Source organism: Pelodiscus sinensis, chromosome 3, assembly GCF_049634645.1.
Source record: "Pelodiscus sinensis isolate JC-2024 chromosome 3, ASM4963464v1, whole genome shotgun sequence".
Taxonomy (NCBI): domain Eukaryota; kingdom Metazoa; phylum Chordata; order Testudines; family Trionychidae; genus Pelodiscus; species Pelodiscus sinensis.
In genome coordinates, this window is record NC_134713.1 from 169,032,109 (window position 1) to 169,048,240 (window position 16,132).

General features: G+C 40.2%; 1 protein-coding gene across 1 annotated transcript in view; it reads right to left on the reverse strand.

The window, feature by feature from the left end:
• Positions 1–16,132, reverse strand: part of MTA3 (metastasis associated 1 family member 3) — a 181,248-nt gene that overhangs the window by 13,301 nt on the left and 151,815 nt on the right. Inside the window, exon 15 of the mRNA XM_006133984.2 lies at positions 4,406–4,492. Within this exon, the coding sequence (XP_006134046.2) occupies positions 4,406–4,492 (87 nt within the window). The remainder of the gene's footprint in view (positions 1–4,405; positions 4,493–16,132) is intronic.

Sequence of the window (16,132 nt, forward strand, 5' to 3'; positions counted from 1 at the left end):
GGGGCAGGGGCTGAAGGGGGGGCAGGCTGAGCAGGAGGAGCAGGACCAGGCAGAGGACTGGGGAAGGACATGACCTCCTGGATTGCAGCGCAAATGTCAGTGCGCTGCTGGGCAAATTCCTCCAGCAAGCGCCTGCACCATTCTGCCTCTATCCTGCGGTTCATTGCGTTCTGCATCCTTTGCAGGATCGAGATGTGCTGGCGCACTGGCTCCAAATACATGCGCCAGTGCCGACGGGTTCCCTGCAGCCGTCTGGGTGGTGGGGCAGGTGTGACTCCCCCCTCCTGGTCAGCTGGTCCAGCTGTGGAGGACAAGAGGGAAAAGTCGTCAGTCATGCATGCTCACACTTTCCCTGAGAGGGCATGCCCTTCTTCTCAGCAGGCAGTGCCTGTCCTAGGGTCAGAGGATGCTCATGTGGGTCTCAGTAAGTCATGGTGTGGCCTGGCCAGCAGCCACAGCCTCCCTGGAGCCCAGAAGGTGTTTAGGCCACCATCCTGCCCTCCCGCCCCACACCTCCCCCATAGTCAAGCAGCACAGACAAGTGTCAGGCCACGGTTGGGGTTCCCGCAGAGTGCTGAGAAGCCTGCAGCTGTGAGGCAATTCCAGTGTCCCCAACCCATGCCTGCACCTGGCAAAACTGCCCGCAAGAGTAGGTGGTGCCTCAAAGCCATTCAGGTGCAGAGGTAGGAAAACCCTTCCTGAGAGCGGCCATGGGTGTGACCCCCCTCCCAGGATGTGATCAGCATGACATGTCACAACACTGCACCATCCACTTTCCTCCCGCCTGCTGTGCCCTGTGAGTGTTGGACCCTCACAGCACTCACCTGATGTTCCCTCTCTAGTGTCCGAAGTTGTCTGGAAGGCCTCCTGAGTTTGGGTGTCTGGCTCTTGGGTGCTCCTAGTGCTGTCTTCCTCCTCCTTCTCCTCCTCCTCTTGGAGCTCTTGGTCATCTGCCTGGAGTTGCGGCCGCTGCTGAACAGAAGTCTCCAACCCAGACTCCACAAGCTGCTCAAGGGTTCCCCTGCCCCCAGGATCTGGTCCAGTTCCTCATGGTAGGCACAATAGTGTTCTGTTTCCCCGGAGTGGGAGCTGCCGCTCACAGGTCCTGATGTATCCCTGCCTCAGTTCCTTCACCTTTGCCCTGACCTGCTCCAGTGTGCGATGGTGGTGACCTTTTTTAGCCAGGCCTTCTGCCATTCAGGCATAAATGTCCACATTCTTCCTCCTGCTGGACTGCATGGCCTGGAGGGACTCCTCCTTAGCCCAGAGCCCCATGAGGGCTTTGATCTCAGGTCCAGACCAGGAGGGTGCCCAGTATTTGGTGTCCCTGGCTTCCTGCGGGGCTGTGTCCCTGGAGGGAGTCAGGGGGTTCTTGAGGGGCTTGTCTCTGGGACATGTGTCCCGACTGTCCCTACCGGGAAGAGCTGCACAATCAGGGTCCTGGCTGGAAGTGGCTTGCTGCCAGAATGCTGATTCTGGGTGCCTGTCCCTTTTAAAGATGGTTGCAGGCAGGGATGATAAGAGTTGAAAGCTGTGGCAGGAGCGTCCACCAGGGCTTCTTCTTGGAGGCCTTTAATGTCGACATAAATTCTTCCCTGTGTCCACACTTACCTTTTGTCAACAGAACTCTGTCAACAAAGGCGTTATTCCTCGTAGAATGAGGTTTACCACCGTCGACAAAACTGCTGCATTCTGTCGACTTACTGTCAACAGAACTTGGCGGTAGTGTAGATGCAGGTATAGTTTTGTCGACAAAACCCTGTAGTCTAGACACACCCAAAATGAAAACAGTAAGGCAAACTAATACTTCAGGCACATACTATTATCAACATTTATACTGTGCTAATGCCTTGAAGCCAGCCTGTTTGGATATTATGCAAGCCACTTACAAACATATAGGTTCAAATCCTCAAAAGTATTTAGGATGCCTACTTGCCATTTACTTCAGTGACAGTTAAATGCCTAATAACAATAAGGATCTGGGCTATAGTGAATTACAATCCTACTTACTAGCTCAAGTAACACCACTAAAGCAATCAAAATACCAAAACTGAAAATAAATGAAGGACAGCAAGTTTTAAATTGACTCAAATTAGGAATCTAAATAGGTGGCCTAATTTTCAGAGGTAGTGAGTACCTGCCCCTCTAACTCATTTCTTCTCAGCCATCATAGAAGAAAATGTTGACCTAGGTCTGCTAAGTTGAAGAGCAGCAATGGATTAAATAGCAATTAAAGTTCCTCAGGTAAGCATCATTCACTTCAGGGTTTTTGTTTCCTACACACAGGGGAGTCTAAATTGATTGCACAGGAAATAATCCTAATTTCTCCAAGGAGGGGGCCTGTTTTTAATGCTTAGTCCTGCTGTGCTTATAAACTCAATGACATGATTCAGAATGAGCGGATAGACAACAGCCCTTTTGACATTCTCTCAAAGAATGAAGAGAAAAAATGATCTCCTATGAGGTATAACTAAATGTATTCTAACAAATATTTGACGGAATGGTATGAAAAATTAAAAAGCAAGCCTTTTTCTCAAGCAGATCTCTAACACATGATATGGGATGATGAATTTTAGAAGCAAAACACAATAACCTACAGATTGTATAAGGCAGGGATGGGTAATAAAATGGTGGTGGTTATGCTTCTGGTGGGCTGCCACTATCATATTTACCTGCACATCTGCAGGTAAGTGTGATCGCAGGTTCTGTTGGCCATGGATCTCTGTTCCTGGCCAATGGTAGCAGCTGGAAGCAGCGTGGACCGGGACACCATTTCCCGCAGCTTCCATTGGCTGGTAACAGTGATCTGCAGCCAATGAGAGCTGTGATCACCCGCACTTGTGGAGTTGAAAGCAAATACAGATGTGGGACCTGCCAGAGGCTACTCCTGGTAGATCATATCCAGCCCACGGGCCTGTATTTACCCACCCTAATATAACGTCAAACTTTATTTTATTTAATTATGCACAGTAAGCAACACTAAAAGCAACCTACTAGCCACTTTTTATGGAGGTATTTCATTTATTGTACTGTTCAGATTTGTAATCTAAACAAACAAATTAGCAAAAATGAAACAAAGAAAATATTGTTATCATTAATCTTTTCATAAAAACTTCAGTATGTTCACCCTGCAGGCCCACTTTCAGGCAAGATAACATTTCATGGGACTATGCCATCCTCTGCTTCCCCACATTGGCTCAGATAATTAAATGCTGTGTAAGAAACTAGACTTTTTATTGTTGAATTTGCAGCTTTTTAGGGGTACTAGCAGCTGTGTTTTTCCTTCATAAGCACAAGGTCACTACTAAAGGGCAAGAATATATGTTTTGGGACTTTTGAGATGAAAAGATGTCCAAGTTAATAAATAACATGTGACCAAGACCCAGCAGAGGCCTTTTCAACAAATGGATTGTTATAACAATTCCTATTTGTCAGTTTTAGACATCAATTTATTAAAATTGGGGAAAATCCTGAGACTTTTATTATTTATTCTGCCTTTCTATATATTGATTTCAATGGGAATTTCAGTGAATACTGTGGGTTGGTTTCTGCTGTCAGTTACACCCGTGTAAATTGAGAGAAACACCACTGGCTTCATAGCATTCATCCAGATTTACACTGGGGTAATAATTGAATCACTCTCTGTTGCTCTGAGTTATTATTCTTCATGCTTACCTTTGCTTCTTAGCTCCTCTAAGAATTGGATCAGTGTCTTTATTCATTTATGGAACAGTATAGCTCACAGGGCTTTCCCTATCTCTGAAGTGAATGCATAAATATTTAATTACCATCGGTGGCCCCTTTTGAAGATTAGTTTTGATTTATTAATACTGAGCTAAAAATACTGGAATCTCCTTTATCCCCTTCTCTTGTGTACCCTTTTCTTCTACTTTTTTCCCCCCAAGGAGCTCTGATCTAAATATATCATAGCATGCTGATATAGTCTCTTTCCTGTTTTCATTCTAGAACACATCACATCTTTCTAAGCAAGCGGGTAGTTAGAAAAAATTGATAACATCTTAAAATGGAATTTCAAAAAGTGGCTCAGAATTGGCCTATGATCCTTTTTTACACCAACATTGAATACTTTGGAAAATTTCATGACCAAGGCAAAAATTATTTAAAAAAAATTAGATTGCAATATTTAGTCAGAATGCCTTTATACAGCAGTGTACAAATAGCACTGGTTAGTAGGTGAAAAGTAATCTGGCAAATGCAATCAATTCTACCATGCAACTGAATAACAGATTACAATTGCAAATCTGAGTTTTTAATAATGTATTTTCTTATTCATTCTACTGCCATGCTATTATGAGCTCCCTTTGTTTGTGAGTGGGATTTTAAAATATTGTTAAAATATTGACATCTCACTTTTACTCACTTCCCTCAAACAGAAAATACCCACCTAAATACCCAATGATACAGGACAGTGGTTTTCTAGTACTTTTGATCTTCAGAGGACTTCCAACTATTTCACAATGTCGGTCTGCATCTGAGGATAAAATATAAGGAGTTTAAAAACAATTTTAATAGTCTAGTGTACTTTAATTATATAAATAGTTTTGGTACATCTAAGTGTCTCTATGTATTCTAAGTACGAAGTAGTACAAACTAAAAGAAAAATACTTTCTTTTTACCTTGGATTCCTCTGATGTACACGTACTCAAGACTAGGATTCAAAGTCAGGAAATATGTTCATGTATTTAAACATGAAAAGATAATTATTTATACTAGAGCAAGTGGCTATAAAATGTCTTGGAAAATGGCCAACTCTGTGCAAATGAAAACACCATGAAGATGAAAACATGATTAAAAAAAATAAAAACAATGCCAAAAGCAGTTCAGGGCATTAACAGATACCTGTAATGTACTAATTAAACAGAAAGCCTTCATTGCATTGGTTTTTTTACAAGCATGCCTAGCTCTGAAATTGTAAAGTAACTTTGCTGTCAGAAAGAATTATTATTTATGATTTGGAACTGAATAAATACCCTACGGTCTTTCTGTATCATTATTAGCAAATGAAATGTAACACTGCAGGTGATTATTTCAAGGATATTCTTAATGAAATGTGCTACAATAGGTTCCCAATAATGATATTTATCAACAGAACATGTATTTTTTATAAATATAAACCATGGGTTAAATCCTAACTCCAAAGAAGTCAATGGGAATTTTATCATTTAATTTAATGGGGCCAGAATTCCATCATTATTACTGTATATCACACATTCTGACCTCAGTTTGCACTTTTATGAAGCTCCTTCAGTTTTATTTATTATATTCTGCATTTTTGCATATCCTAAGTCAAGGTCATTAGATGGGATGTTTGAATTTACCTTGTTCCAGACAGAGGACTTCACCATCAGTCAGAACAGAATCAGGCAGGAGGTTTATTAGCTCATAAAAGTACTCAACAGACTGTTCATAACGTACTGTTAGAACTTTCAGGCAGAGAAAAAAAATGAAGTACTGAGCACAAATATCCCAAATGTTGAATAATTAGCTGGCACCAGGATGAAGAATGAGATTCAAAACTCATCAGTCTTTTGTCAAAAGAATCAGCCATGGGGCCAATATTAAGATTCTTTTTTTATTTCTTTAACACTTTCTTGAATATTATTGTAATTTAAATTCAACAAGAGCATAGATGAACAGATAATCTGGGAGTTTTGCCATTGACTTGAACAAATGGAAGTCAACTACATCATTTAAAAAAATACTTAGCCGGTACACATACTAACACACACGCTATATATCTACACACCTACATGTGTGATCCAATTGGCTAAAAATAAGTCTTTGAGCATTGAATGCCAACATTGAAATATTTAGCCAGTCTCTAGTTTGCCTCTGCCTTGTCTCTAGTTTTTTCAAATAAAGAATTCCTTCTTATGCATTTTATCCCAGCACAAAATGATGAACACACACAAACACCCTCATGTTCAGGAGTGCAATGTGGATCAATTTATCTTTAAGAAAAAGAAAGGTGAAATTTCACTTTCCAGAAAATTGTAATTTCATATGCAAGATCCCTGCAATATGATGAAAAATGTGCATGGCATTTTGCCAGGAGAAGAACAACAATAGCCACAGCCTTTATTTTCAAACTTTGATTTTTCATAAAGGTAAGTTCACAATCATTTTTGAACAAACAGGCTACTAAAATCTGCATCATGGTAAAAATATATTAAGCAGCATACACGGAGAAATGAAATTCTTTGACTCCTACTGCAAGTTTCATTAGACAATTGATACCTGGGAATCTCAAAGGCTCAAGAGCACAAATACTCTAAAAGCCAAGTACACAGAACACTTTCTATTAAACTACAAGTGTTCTTTTCAATGAAAAAAAATGCATTAAGACTAACTCAGTGAACATTATTAAGTAACTTAAAACTCTGTTACATTTGAGGTATTTTAAATGAGAGAAGAAATTTTTCTCCATACAGTAGATATTTTTACTCTGGGGAGGGGAAGCAGCCATTGCAAAATAATCCATGAGATAGGTTTTACAGACAATGTGAAGGTTAAGTCCTGTGCCAGACTGCAGACATAGGTCTGAAACACAGCCTAACTCCAGTACTGCTGTCATACTATTTGACCACCACAGAGAGTCAGTGGCTGCAGCCGAACAGCCTTTTCCTAAAACGGTCAAAATATTATTGCCTCTCACAAGATAGTCATATGCGGCTGACTCCCTGCTCCTCTGTTTCTGAGTCACTGATTTCTGGTTAAGCTATGGAAAATACTGAACTCAACCCCCCCAAAATTTATAAAAAGCAGTTATTACTGACGATGTTTAATGCCCTTCTTTAAAAAAAAAATGCTTACCTGTTCCTTGTCAGGAAGTAGGGAAGGAGCCAGGAATAGGGCTGTTGGGGCGCTCAGAGAAATCAGTCAATATTTAATGGCATATTTGGCCTTTTGAAGTTTGCAAGGGAAGTCGAACCTACAACATGTACTTAACTTCATACACTTAATTGCAAAACTCCCATTTGATATCACTGGTCAAGTCTCAGTAGTAGTATTTGACCAAGCCTTAGCAGTAGTCTCAGAAAAATAATTGGGATTATTGCCAGCATACAATCATGGCTCCATTAAAACCAATGGGAAACCCATAGTGGATGGAACCAGGGTTTCACCCCTTCTCTGATAAGCATGTGCATAAGTCTTTGCAGGTTTGGGACTTATGCTTATAGGAGTTTTTATTACTATTTATGGTAATAGTCTTGTCTTTCCCACTGGAAGAGAGAGAGATTTATGGTTCAATAGGATTAACATTAAAGTTCCCCTGAAGTCAGATGTTTGATAAAACCCCATTAAATTATAATATTAAAAATAAAACTAAGCCACAAATCCTGGTAATAAATATTTCATGATAACTGTTATGAAAAAATTCTGTCAAGTTCAGAATAAAACCCCCTCATTAGTAGTTACAGAAACTTGTATCTACACCACCTTTGCAGTTATATTTCTAACCTCACTCTGCACGAGGAAAGTTGTCACAGTAATATAAAAGGTTTTCATCTGTGTCTCATTCACATTCAGTCTCCTAACAATAGTCTTAAGAAAAGCATTTTAAACTAACCAACTGAACTATAGGGTAGTCTACAAGAAATATGTTTGTGATACAATGGAATCCACTTTCTGGTGCTGATGCTGCAACCTATCCAATTTTCTAAAAGGATACAGCAATGCTACCAAGAAATTGGTTTCTCAATGTGCAGTGGCAAAGTTTACCTTTAATTCTTATTGTAAATTTCCTCAAAATGTAGTTTTCAATTCATTCTATTCACTGTTACAAATAACAGCTGAAATACTCAGCTGAAACCTCTTATCTTTACATCTCTTTATATATTTATCTTATGCAAACACTCACTGCTCAGTTAGAGTTGGTGCCATTGTCAAGGGGTCATTCTTTAAGGAAAAAGATCATTTAGGGTTTCTGGACTTTTTGGACATTCAAACCTTACTGTGAGAAATATATGGACTTCACAAACAAATGTAAGAAAAATAAGGTAGGTGAAATTGTTCATTAAACAGATCTACTCATTTAAACAGAATTGGAAAACACAGTGTATGAAAAGCCTCCTTGTTGCCATTTCAAAGAACGAAACATTCAAGAAGTTGGCATGTTAAGTAAGGAGATTTCTTCTTTCATTCAAAAGCACTTAAAAAGCAGTGGCCCTTAACTCCCATGTAAAAGAAGTATAACTTATTATTGTGTGTGTAGATATTGTTGTGTTTGTAACTTTTGAAAAAAAATAGTACAGTATTGCAAATTGAGATACATAAACAAAACTAACACATTTACACTAACGCTCCTTTTGTACTGCAGAACATGGTAAAGAGTCAATCATGTGAAGAGAATAAGGCCCTCTTCTCTTTAGAAGTAAAAATGAAAATTTTCAAAAATGTCTAAAGGAGGGTACAGTATTTGGATTTCTCATATGTAAACATTAGGACTTTTTTTTTTTTTTTTAGGTGACACACTATCGATTTAGGATACCAGGATTTGAACATTTTGGCTGTAATATAAATTTTAATCCTTGCACTGGAAAAACACACATAACATCTGAAAACCAACTATTCCAATGGCACTGGTAATATAAAGTCAACAATGGTGCTGAAATGGGTTGGGGGTGTGATTATACATAATCACTCATCATTATTCACCAAATTATTTATGTTACATTGCACAGAAGCACCTGATCTTATCACAGAATTACAAATCACATATAGGAGCCATTTCACTCTACCAAGACAATAAATCAAGGATAAGAAATTACTTTATCCAATGAAAGTGACAAAACCTTAAATAGATAGAATGCAACTGTTATTTACATTGGAAATAGAGTAATATCAGAGCAGCTGTCCCTACTCTTGTGAAACGTACTACAGGACGCTTAACAAGAACTGGTCAAGATTTTGGTTTTATATGTCATCTGAAAAGCAGCATTTCCAGCAGCACAGTCTGCTCCCAACACTGCCCTCGTGAATCACGCTGGACCACTGGTTCAATTCTGATTCAAAGAAGAGTGCCATCAACTAAATTACAAACATGATTTCTTTGTTTTTCCTAGAGGCCTCCCATCCAAGCACTGACCAAGTTCAGTCTGCTAGTTTATGAAATCTGACAAGCTCACATGTTGGAGAGACATAGCTAATGCCTATATGTTAAGATTGTATAATGACTGATCACGTCTACTGTCAAAAACACCTATTGTTATGAATCTCCACAACATCAACAGTTAAAACTCTAAATTTTAGTTTCAACAAAAATAATATAGAGAGCGGGATTTTTATTTCTAGCCAGAGTAAGAACAGATTAGCTCTTGTGATTTTCTTCTATTCGGATTCATCTTGAATCTTTACCCATGGAAGACCTGTGATTTGATATATTTTTTCTGCCCATGAAGAAAGACTTTGATCCTCAGTCTTTCCTTTATGCTCTTTGCTTAGCACTCGGGGAGGGAGTGGGGGGCGGGGTGTCCCATCCAGCATGGGCCTTTTCTCTCCCCCCCTTCTTAGCTCCCCCTGACCACCAGGGTCCTTTTCTCTTCCCACCCCTGCCTTGGCCACCAGGGTCCCTTTTCCTGGATATTCCAGTTCTCCTGACACAACCAATCCCTTATCTTGCTTAAAGTTAGCAAAATAGGAAGCTGAATACCACATTTGGTGGCCCTAGCTCTGAGGAGTTCTTGAACAAACAGACTCCCAGATAGACAGATAGATGCACTCGAAAATATACAGATTATTATTTATTACAGTAGCATCTTGATATCCTGAGATCAGGATCCTACTGGGTTACTTAATGTTTAATAGCATCTTCAGAAAGGCCTCTGCTGACAAAAGGGGTGATATCTGATTTGATAATAGCTAACAAGTAGAGGAGGTGAGGAATTTTCCAAAGCAATATTTTTGTCATGAGAAATTGCCCGTGCTTCAAAACCAAAACTATTTCTATGAGAAAGTCATTTTTGGCAAATTTCACAATTTAAAAATGTTTGAAAAAAACAGATTCAAAATTGTTGAAGTGTCCTGTTTAGAGAAAACAAACAAAAAATTCTTTTAAATTTTTTTTAAAATAAATGTACATTTCAAAATGTCAGTTTATTTATACTTTTAAAAGAGAATAAAAATAGTAAACAGTTGAAAACTGAAGCAAAACATTGGAGGTACCAGAGCCACACACTTATTTTTGGATTATGCGTTTATAAAATTTTTCAAGATGTCACCTTTTCCTCCCAATCTGGGGCAGGAAAATGTTCAAAATCTGGAAAATTCTTTTGGGATGTGAAAACCATTCATCTCCAGTAACAGACTCCTCCACATATTACAAATCTCCAATGAGTGAAGAATGTTATCAAAATCAGCTGATACAAGGATTCCAATGTGCTTTATACATTTAAGTAACAGGCAAACTACACTTCCACTCACTGACAAACAGCCACCTTTAGGGTGGAAACCAGCAACTGTTTTATAGAACCTACTAACCGCATACAACAGTTGAGGTAGGAATTTAAGAAGGACCTTCTTGAGCTGAAATTTATATTAAAAATGGAGACTGACATTCTCAGGACCAATGAACCCAGACATACATCTCCTCTCTCTGAATGTGTCTTCTTTCTTGCCCCAAAAAACAAACCCAGAGCTCTCTAATCAGTGTCCACTTAAATTCCCTTGAATTTTCACCCAATACCAAGAAAACAGCAAAAAGGGCAGTAACAGTCACTATATCACACAGTGGCCTCAACTCCTAAGCCTTTTGATCAAATGGGAAAAGCCTCCTGATCATGTAGTGTATTGTAAGCTCTTCAGCTGGAGAATCACCGAGTTTAAGTAAATGGTTCAGATCCTTACAGGTCAAATACTGCCCTTTCCAATTCTTTTAAACTTTTTTCACTAAAGCAAGCAATCCAATCTGTCCTCTTTCTTTGCCTTCTTTGGTTGCAATTTTGCCTCCTTACTCTGATGTCTCCCACACATCTTTAGAACCCAGTTATGGATTGATCACTGAAGGTTTTAGACACTGCATATTAAATGTCAAAGACTTTGGATTAGTTGGATTTGGATAATTATAACCCTTTGGATTATTTTTGTGCTTTGTCTCAGCCAATCATTCACATATTAATGACATTCCACCACTACAACTGGTTAGATTCTTAAGCCAGCTGCTCATCCCTATTCCTATTCTTCTTGCAAGCAGCCCTTCACTTTTTCTCTTCAGTAGCAAATTTGCTGCTTCTTGCACCCTCTCAGTACCTTACATTCATCATACTCTTTCCCTTACATGCTTATGTACAAAATCTAGCTACTATTTTTAAGGGGTTATTACTCCTTTTCTGACTCAAATGGAACTCCAGGAATCAAGGGGTAAATCTTGGAATCTTGGTTGGCCAGACCAGACTATTGTTCACGAGGAGTAGAGGCAGTTAGCTTGCTTGGGAACATGGCACTCAGGAATAATAGCACTGTTTGACCATGAAAGGACAAAGGGAAAGCTATGCCTGGGTATAAACTGATTCTGCCTCTTGACTGGACAGCTGGAGTTTGCCCAGATCAGTGATCTCTGACTGTTCAATATCTTCATCAATGATGTAGATATTGGGATAGAGAGTACACTTATTAAGTTTGCAGATGATACCAAACTGGGTGGGGTTGCAACTTCTTTGGAGGATAGGGACATAATTCAAAATGACCTTAGCAAGTTAGAGAAATGGTCAGAGGTAAACAGGATGAGGTTTAATAAAGAGAAATACAAAGTGCTCCACTTAGGAAGGAACAATCAGTTCCATACATACAAGATGGGAAGCGACTGTCTCGGAAGGAGCATGGCGGAAAGGGATCTAGGGGTCATAGTGGACCACAAGTTGAATATGAGTCAACAGTGTGATGCTGTTGCAAAAAAAGCAAATATGATTTTAGGTTGTATCAACAGGTGTGTTGTAAGCAAAACTCGTGAAGTCATTCTGCCGCTCTACTCTGCACTAGTTAGGCCTCAGCTGGAGTACTGTGTCAAGTTCTGGGCGCCACATTTCAAGAAAGATGTGGAGAAACTGGAAAGGGTACAGAGAAGAGCAACAAGAATGATTAAAGGTTTAGAGAACATGACCTATGAAGCCAGGCTTCATGAACTGGGCTCGTTTAATTTGGAAAAAAGAAGATTAAGGGGGAACATGATAGTGGTTTTCAAATATCTAAAAGGGTGTCACAAGGAGGAAGGAGAAAATTTGTTCCTCTTGGTTTCTGAGGACAGGACAAGGAGTAATGGGCTTAAAGTGCAGCAGGGGAGGTTTAGATTGGACATTAGGAAAAAATTCCTAACTGTCAGGGTGGTCAAATATTGGAATAAATTGCCAAGGGACGTGGTGGAATCTCCCTCTCTGGAGATATTTAAGAACAGGTTAGATAGACATCTGTCAGGGATGGTGTAGACGGAGTTTGGTCCTGCCTTGAGGGCGGGGGGCTGGACTCGATGACCTCTTGAGGTCCCTTCCAGTCCTATTATTCTATGATTCTATGAAATGCATTATTCTATCTGATGGGAAGCCTCATCTGAATTAATTAGCAATACTTTTGTAAAGTGTACAGCATATGCTTTATCCTCTCAGAAAGGCAGACAAATCAATATCGAGTACTGATCTTTTAGAAACAAAAATGAAGCAGATTGTACATATTATTGAAGCAATCCACAACACAAAGAACCAGATACAGACCTTTTGTTATTTAAAGCTGTATATTTGGCTATTCAAATGTTGGTAACATTTATAGTTATTATTCACATGTATTGCTAAATTGCATACATTCTGCTCTCAGCTGTCTAAATGCAGCATAACCACATTGCTGTACATGTGCACAGGATAGGAACATCTCTTTTCTCCTAGTAATAAGCTCCCCAGATCCAGTACTTTGGCATGCTTGTGGCAGAACCAGACTTGTCAGTCATTGATTAGCAGGGAAATACTGCACCTCCTTAAATGTCCTCCAGTCAAGAGTTTCCAAAGCCAGGATATTGTCCTAAATCACAGCTCATGTTAAACAACTTGGAGGAAAAAGCACAGACATTTCTCATACAACAATGCCTGAGAAGTTAATGAAAGCAACCCAAATCGTGGATGTCAGTTTCTGTCTCCATTCTAGATAATTTGTCGGGACATTATTAGTTAGAAGAAATAAATGTAAATGGACTTACTAGTTAGGTAAACTTCCAGGGGTTCCAGTAGGGCCACTGCATGGGCCAGGTGCCCACCAAAGAACCAGCCTGATACTTAGTGGCAGGTAGGCTGCACCGATGGCAGGTTTTTGGCAGTACGTAAAGTTGCCCTTCTGACTTAGGATTCTTTTCTTGGAAGCCACAGTGGAGCTATACTTGCTTCCACCTCCATATGGTGCTGGAGTTCCAGGGACCAGTGGCATGCTGGAAATCAGGTGGCACTTGCTGGTGGCCCTGGGGCTGGGAAAGCACCTGATGCACCCTGTTCCCTCCTGCTTCTGGATGATGGAGTTAGCGGGTGCACCAGTAGAAATAGCAGGACTAGAAGAGAGAGAACATTCATAGAAGCCTGAAAAGTGCCCAGAGTTGATGGTAGTGTCAGTCCATTGGCACCACAGTGGTTTTCTAGTGTCATTGGAGGATCTCACACCAGAATCAATACCCTTAGTAGAGTCAACAGTGCTGACACACATCCGGGTGAATAAGAGTGGCTCAGCATGGGTCTCACTAAATTGCCTTCTCCCCACTTGCCTCTCTTCTGTGCTGATGAGTGCCCTCGCTTGTTGCACTGCTGCTTGTTCTTCTTCCTTAGCACCAGACATGGACTTCCTCAAAAAATGAGGTTTACGTGGCTTTTCGACAAGGGGGGGAGGGGTTCATCAAAAAAAGACTCGTCTCAACTACTTTCACTTTAGAAAGCTCTGCTTTGGAAAGTGAGATCGGAAGAAGATATGCAAATTCCCATTGCATATCCTCTTTTGACACTCTAGCGTAGTCTAGATGAGCCCAGAAACTACTGGAATCTATATACACTACACTATGATAACTATGAACATGGAAAACCTGAAAACCACTTGGAAGAAGCGTTGCTGAAGCAAGAAGCTTCATTCCAGAAACTGTTACAGGTGGTAAGAAGGAACTGAGAGGGTGTGCAGCTGGTGGTGCCTCTTACTCTTGCGCATAAGCATGCAGCTCCAGAGGATGCTAGAGCCGGCCCAACTTATACAATGTAGGGAAAAATCTCCAGTAACAATACATGCAGCTTGTGCACACACCTAGCATGGAGTAGACATGCTATATATGCTATATATCTCCTCCATCTTACACTGGGGTGCAACTGATTATGTTGTCCTTAGTTTACTTATGAAAAGCCCATCAGAGTTCATTGTCATGACCATTTTGTTATGCCTTGTAGGAACAATGCTGCAAGAATCACGTTCTAGGTGATGGATGCTGCATTCTCACTTTTGGGAACCCATTTCCTGGGTTGAATAGTGACCTGAATGAACTCAATCAGTTATCTCCAGCTAGCATCTGACATAAGGATTATTCTGTTTATTAATGCAATAATTAATCCAGTAATACCTAGACACCACTTACTTTCTTTTTGGGGAGTTCTCTTTATGTTAACAATCTTCTGAGAAGGAGAACTTAAATTTAATAGCATTCGTCCCCAGACCAGGCCTATGTCTGATTTCCCGGGCACAATATGCATCATGAATCCAAGATATTACAAAAACCGTACAACTCTGTATGTTGCTTGTAGTTTGCTCTCTTATCCAGACTGCTGATCAGAAAAATTGTTAAGGAAAAGACAAAAGTGAATTTCCTTCTTTCATAAAGCTAATATTAGTATTACCATGACCCTGGAGAAGATCCTAGTGGCATTTTCAGATCAAACAGTAATGACTGACGTTGGGGCGCAAGGAAGCTGCTATTCATATGCAGAACTTAGATGTCTGTGAGATGGTCAAATGGAAACGTGGCAATAAGCCTCCTTTAGGAGCTTATTCAGTTGTTTTAGGCATAGTCCCGCTGTTTGTTCCTGATATTCTGTTGCTAGAAATAGGATGGGAAATAGGTTTTAATGCTCCCTTCTGAAGCAGGCGATGGATGATTTCATTCATAACCTGGCATTTCCATGGGCTGCTTGAAATTGGAAATGGGCCAAAGCTGTTCCATGCACACCTACGTAGGGTACTTCCTCTTGATAATGTCCAGTGACCAAAGGTATAAACAGCTATTTGCTACCAAACTGAAAAAAACTACCAGCAATCAGGAGTGGAGCTCTAGGTAGGGCTGGTTGAGAGTTATGCAGACAGCTCTAAGGAAAATAAGGGCAGATGAGACCTTTCCTCACCTACAAAATTCACCACCACACCTTCCCCTTGTTCTAGTTACCACTTGCAGAGATATTTTCATCTGTTGTACTGCTTCAACTGACCATATCTCACAGTTCTATCTGGTATCAAAATCTATGTCATATGACCTATTTTTTTTCTGTAGGAGTCAGGATTGTAAATCAGCTTTTCTAATGACTCTGAATAGGTTACACTTTCCATAACATTTCCCAGGTAGGACTAAGAGAATTGATTTTCCTGAGCATCTCAAGGCTCAAACCCCCACATTTTTACATGACACAGATTCGTATCTCACAGTCTTTTTCAATGAGATGCCTTTACACTATGACATTTTTAAAATACTTCAATAGCATTTACCCACAGTAGCACTGTTTGAGAATGCATGCAGACGCACTTTGGGTGTCAGTCTGACACTTGTTTATTTACTTTTGTTGGCCAACTGAGAGCTTTGACATCTAAAGGAGGGATGAACTGAGGAGATGCCTGTCTCGTTTGACTTCAGGTGACTAGCCTGTATAGTGAAGAGGCCACTTTTGAAGTAAAAGTCTCTCTGAGGTAGTAATATTGCCACAAAAGGAAATAACCACATTTACATGTAGCAGTGACACCAGGATGAATTTGGACTGATGCTTACTCATATGCCTTCACAGAACTGAGGCCAGGAGGGAAGAGGCCTCTTATTGCCTTCTTGTTCTTCAGAACCTGGATGCTGTCTCACTCACCAGCTCCTGGGGACAGGAGATGGAGGTGGTGAGGTGGGCTAGGCAACCTG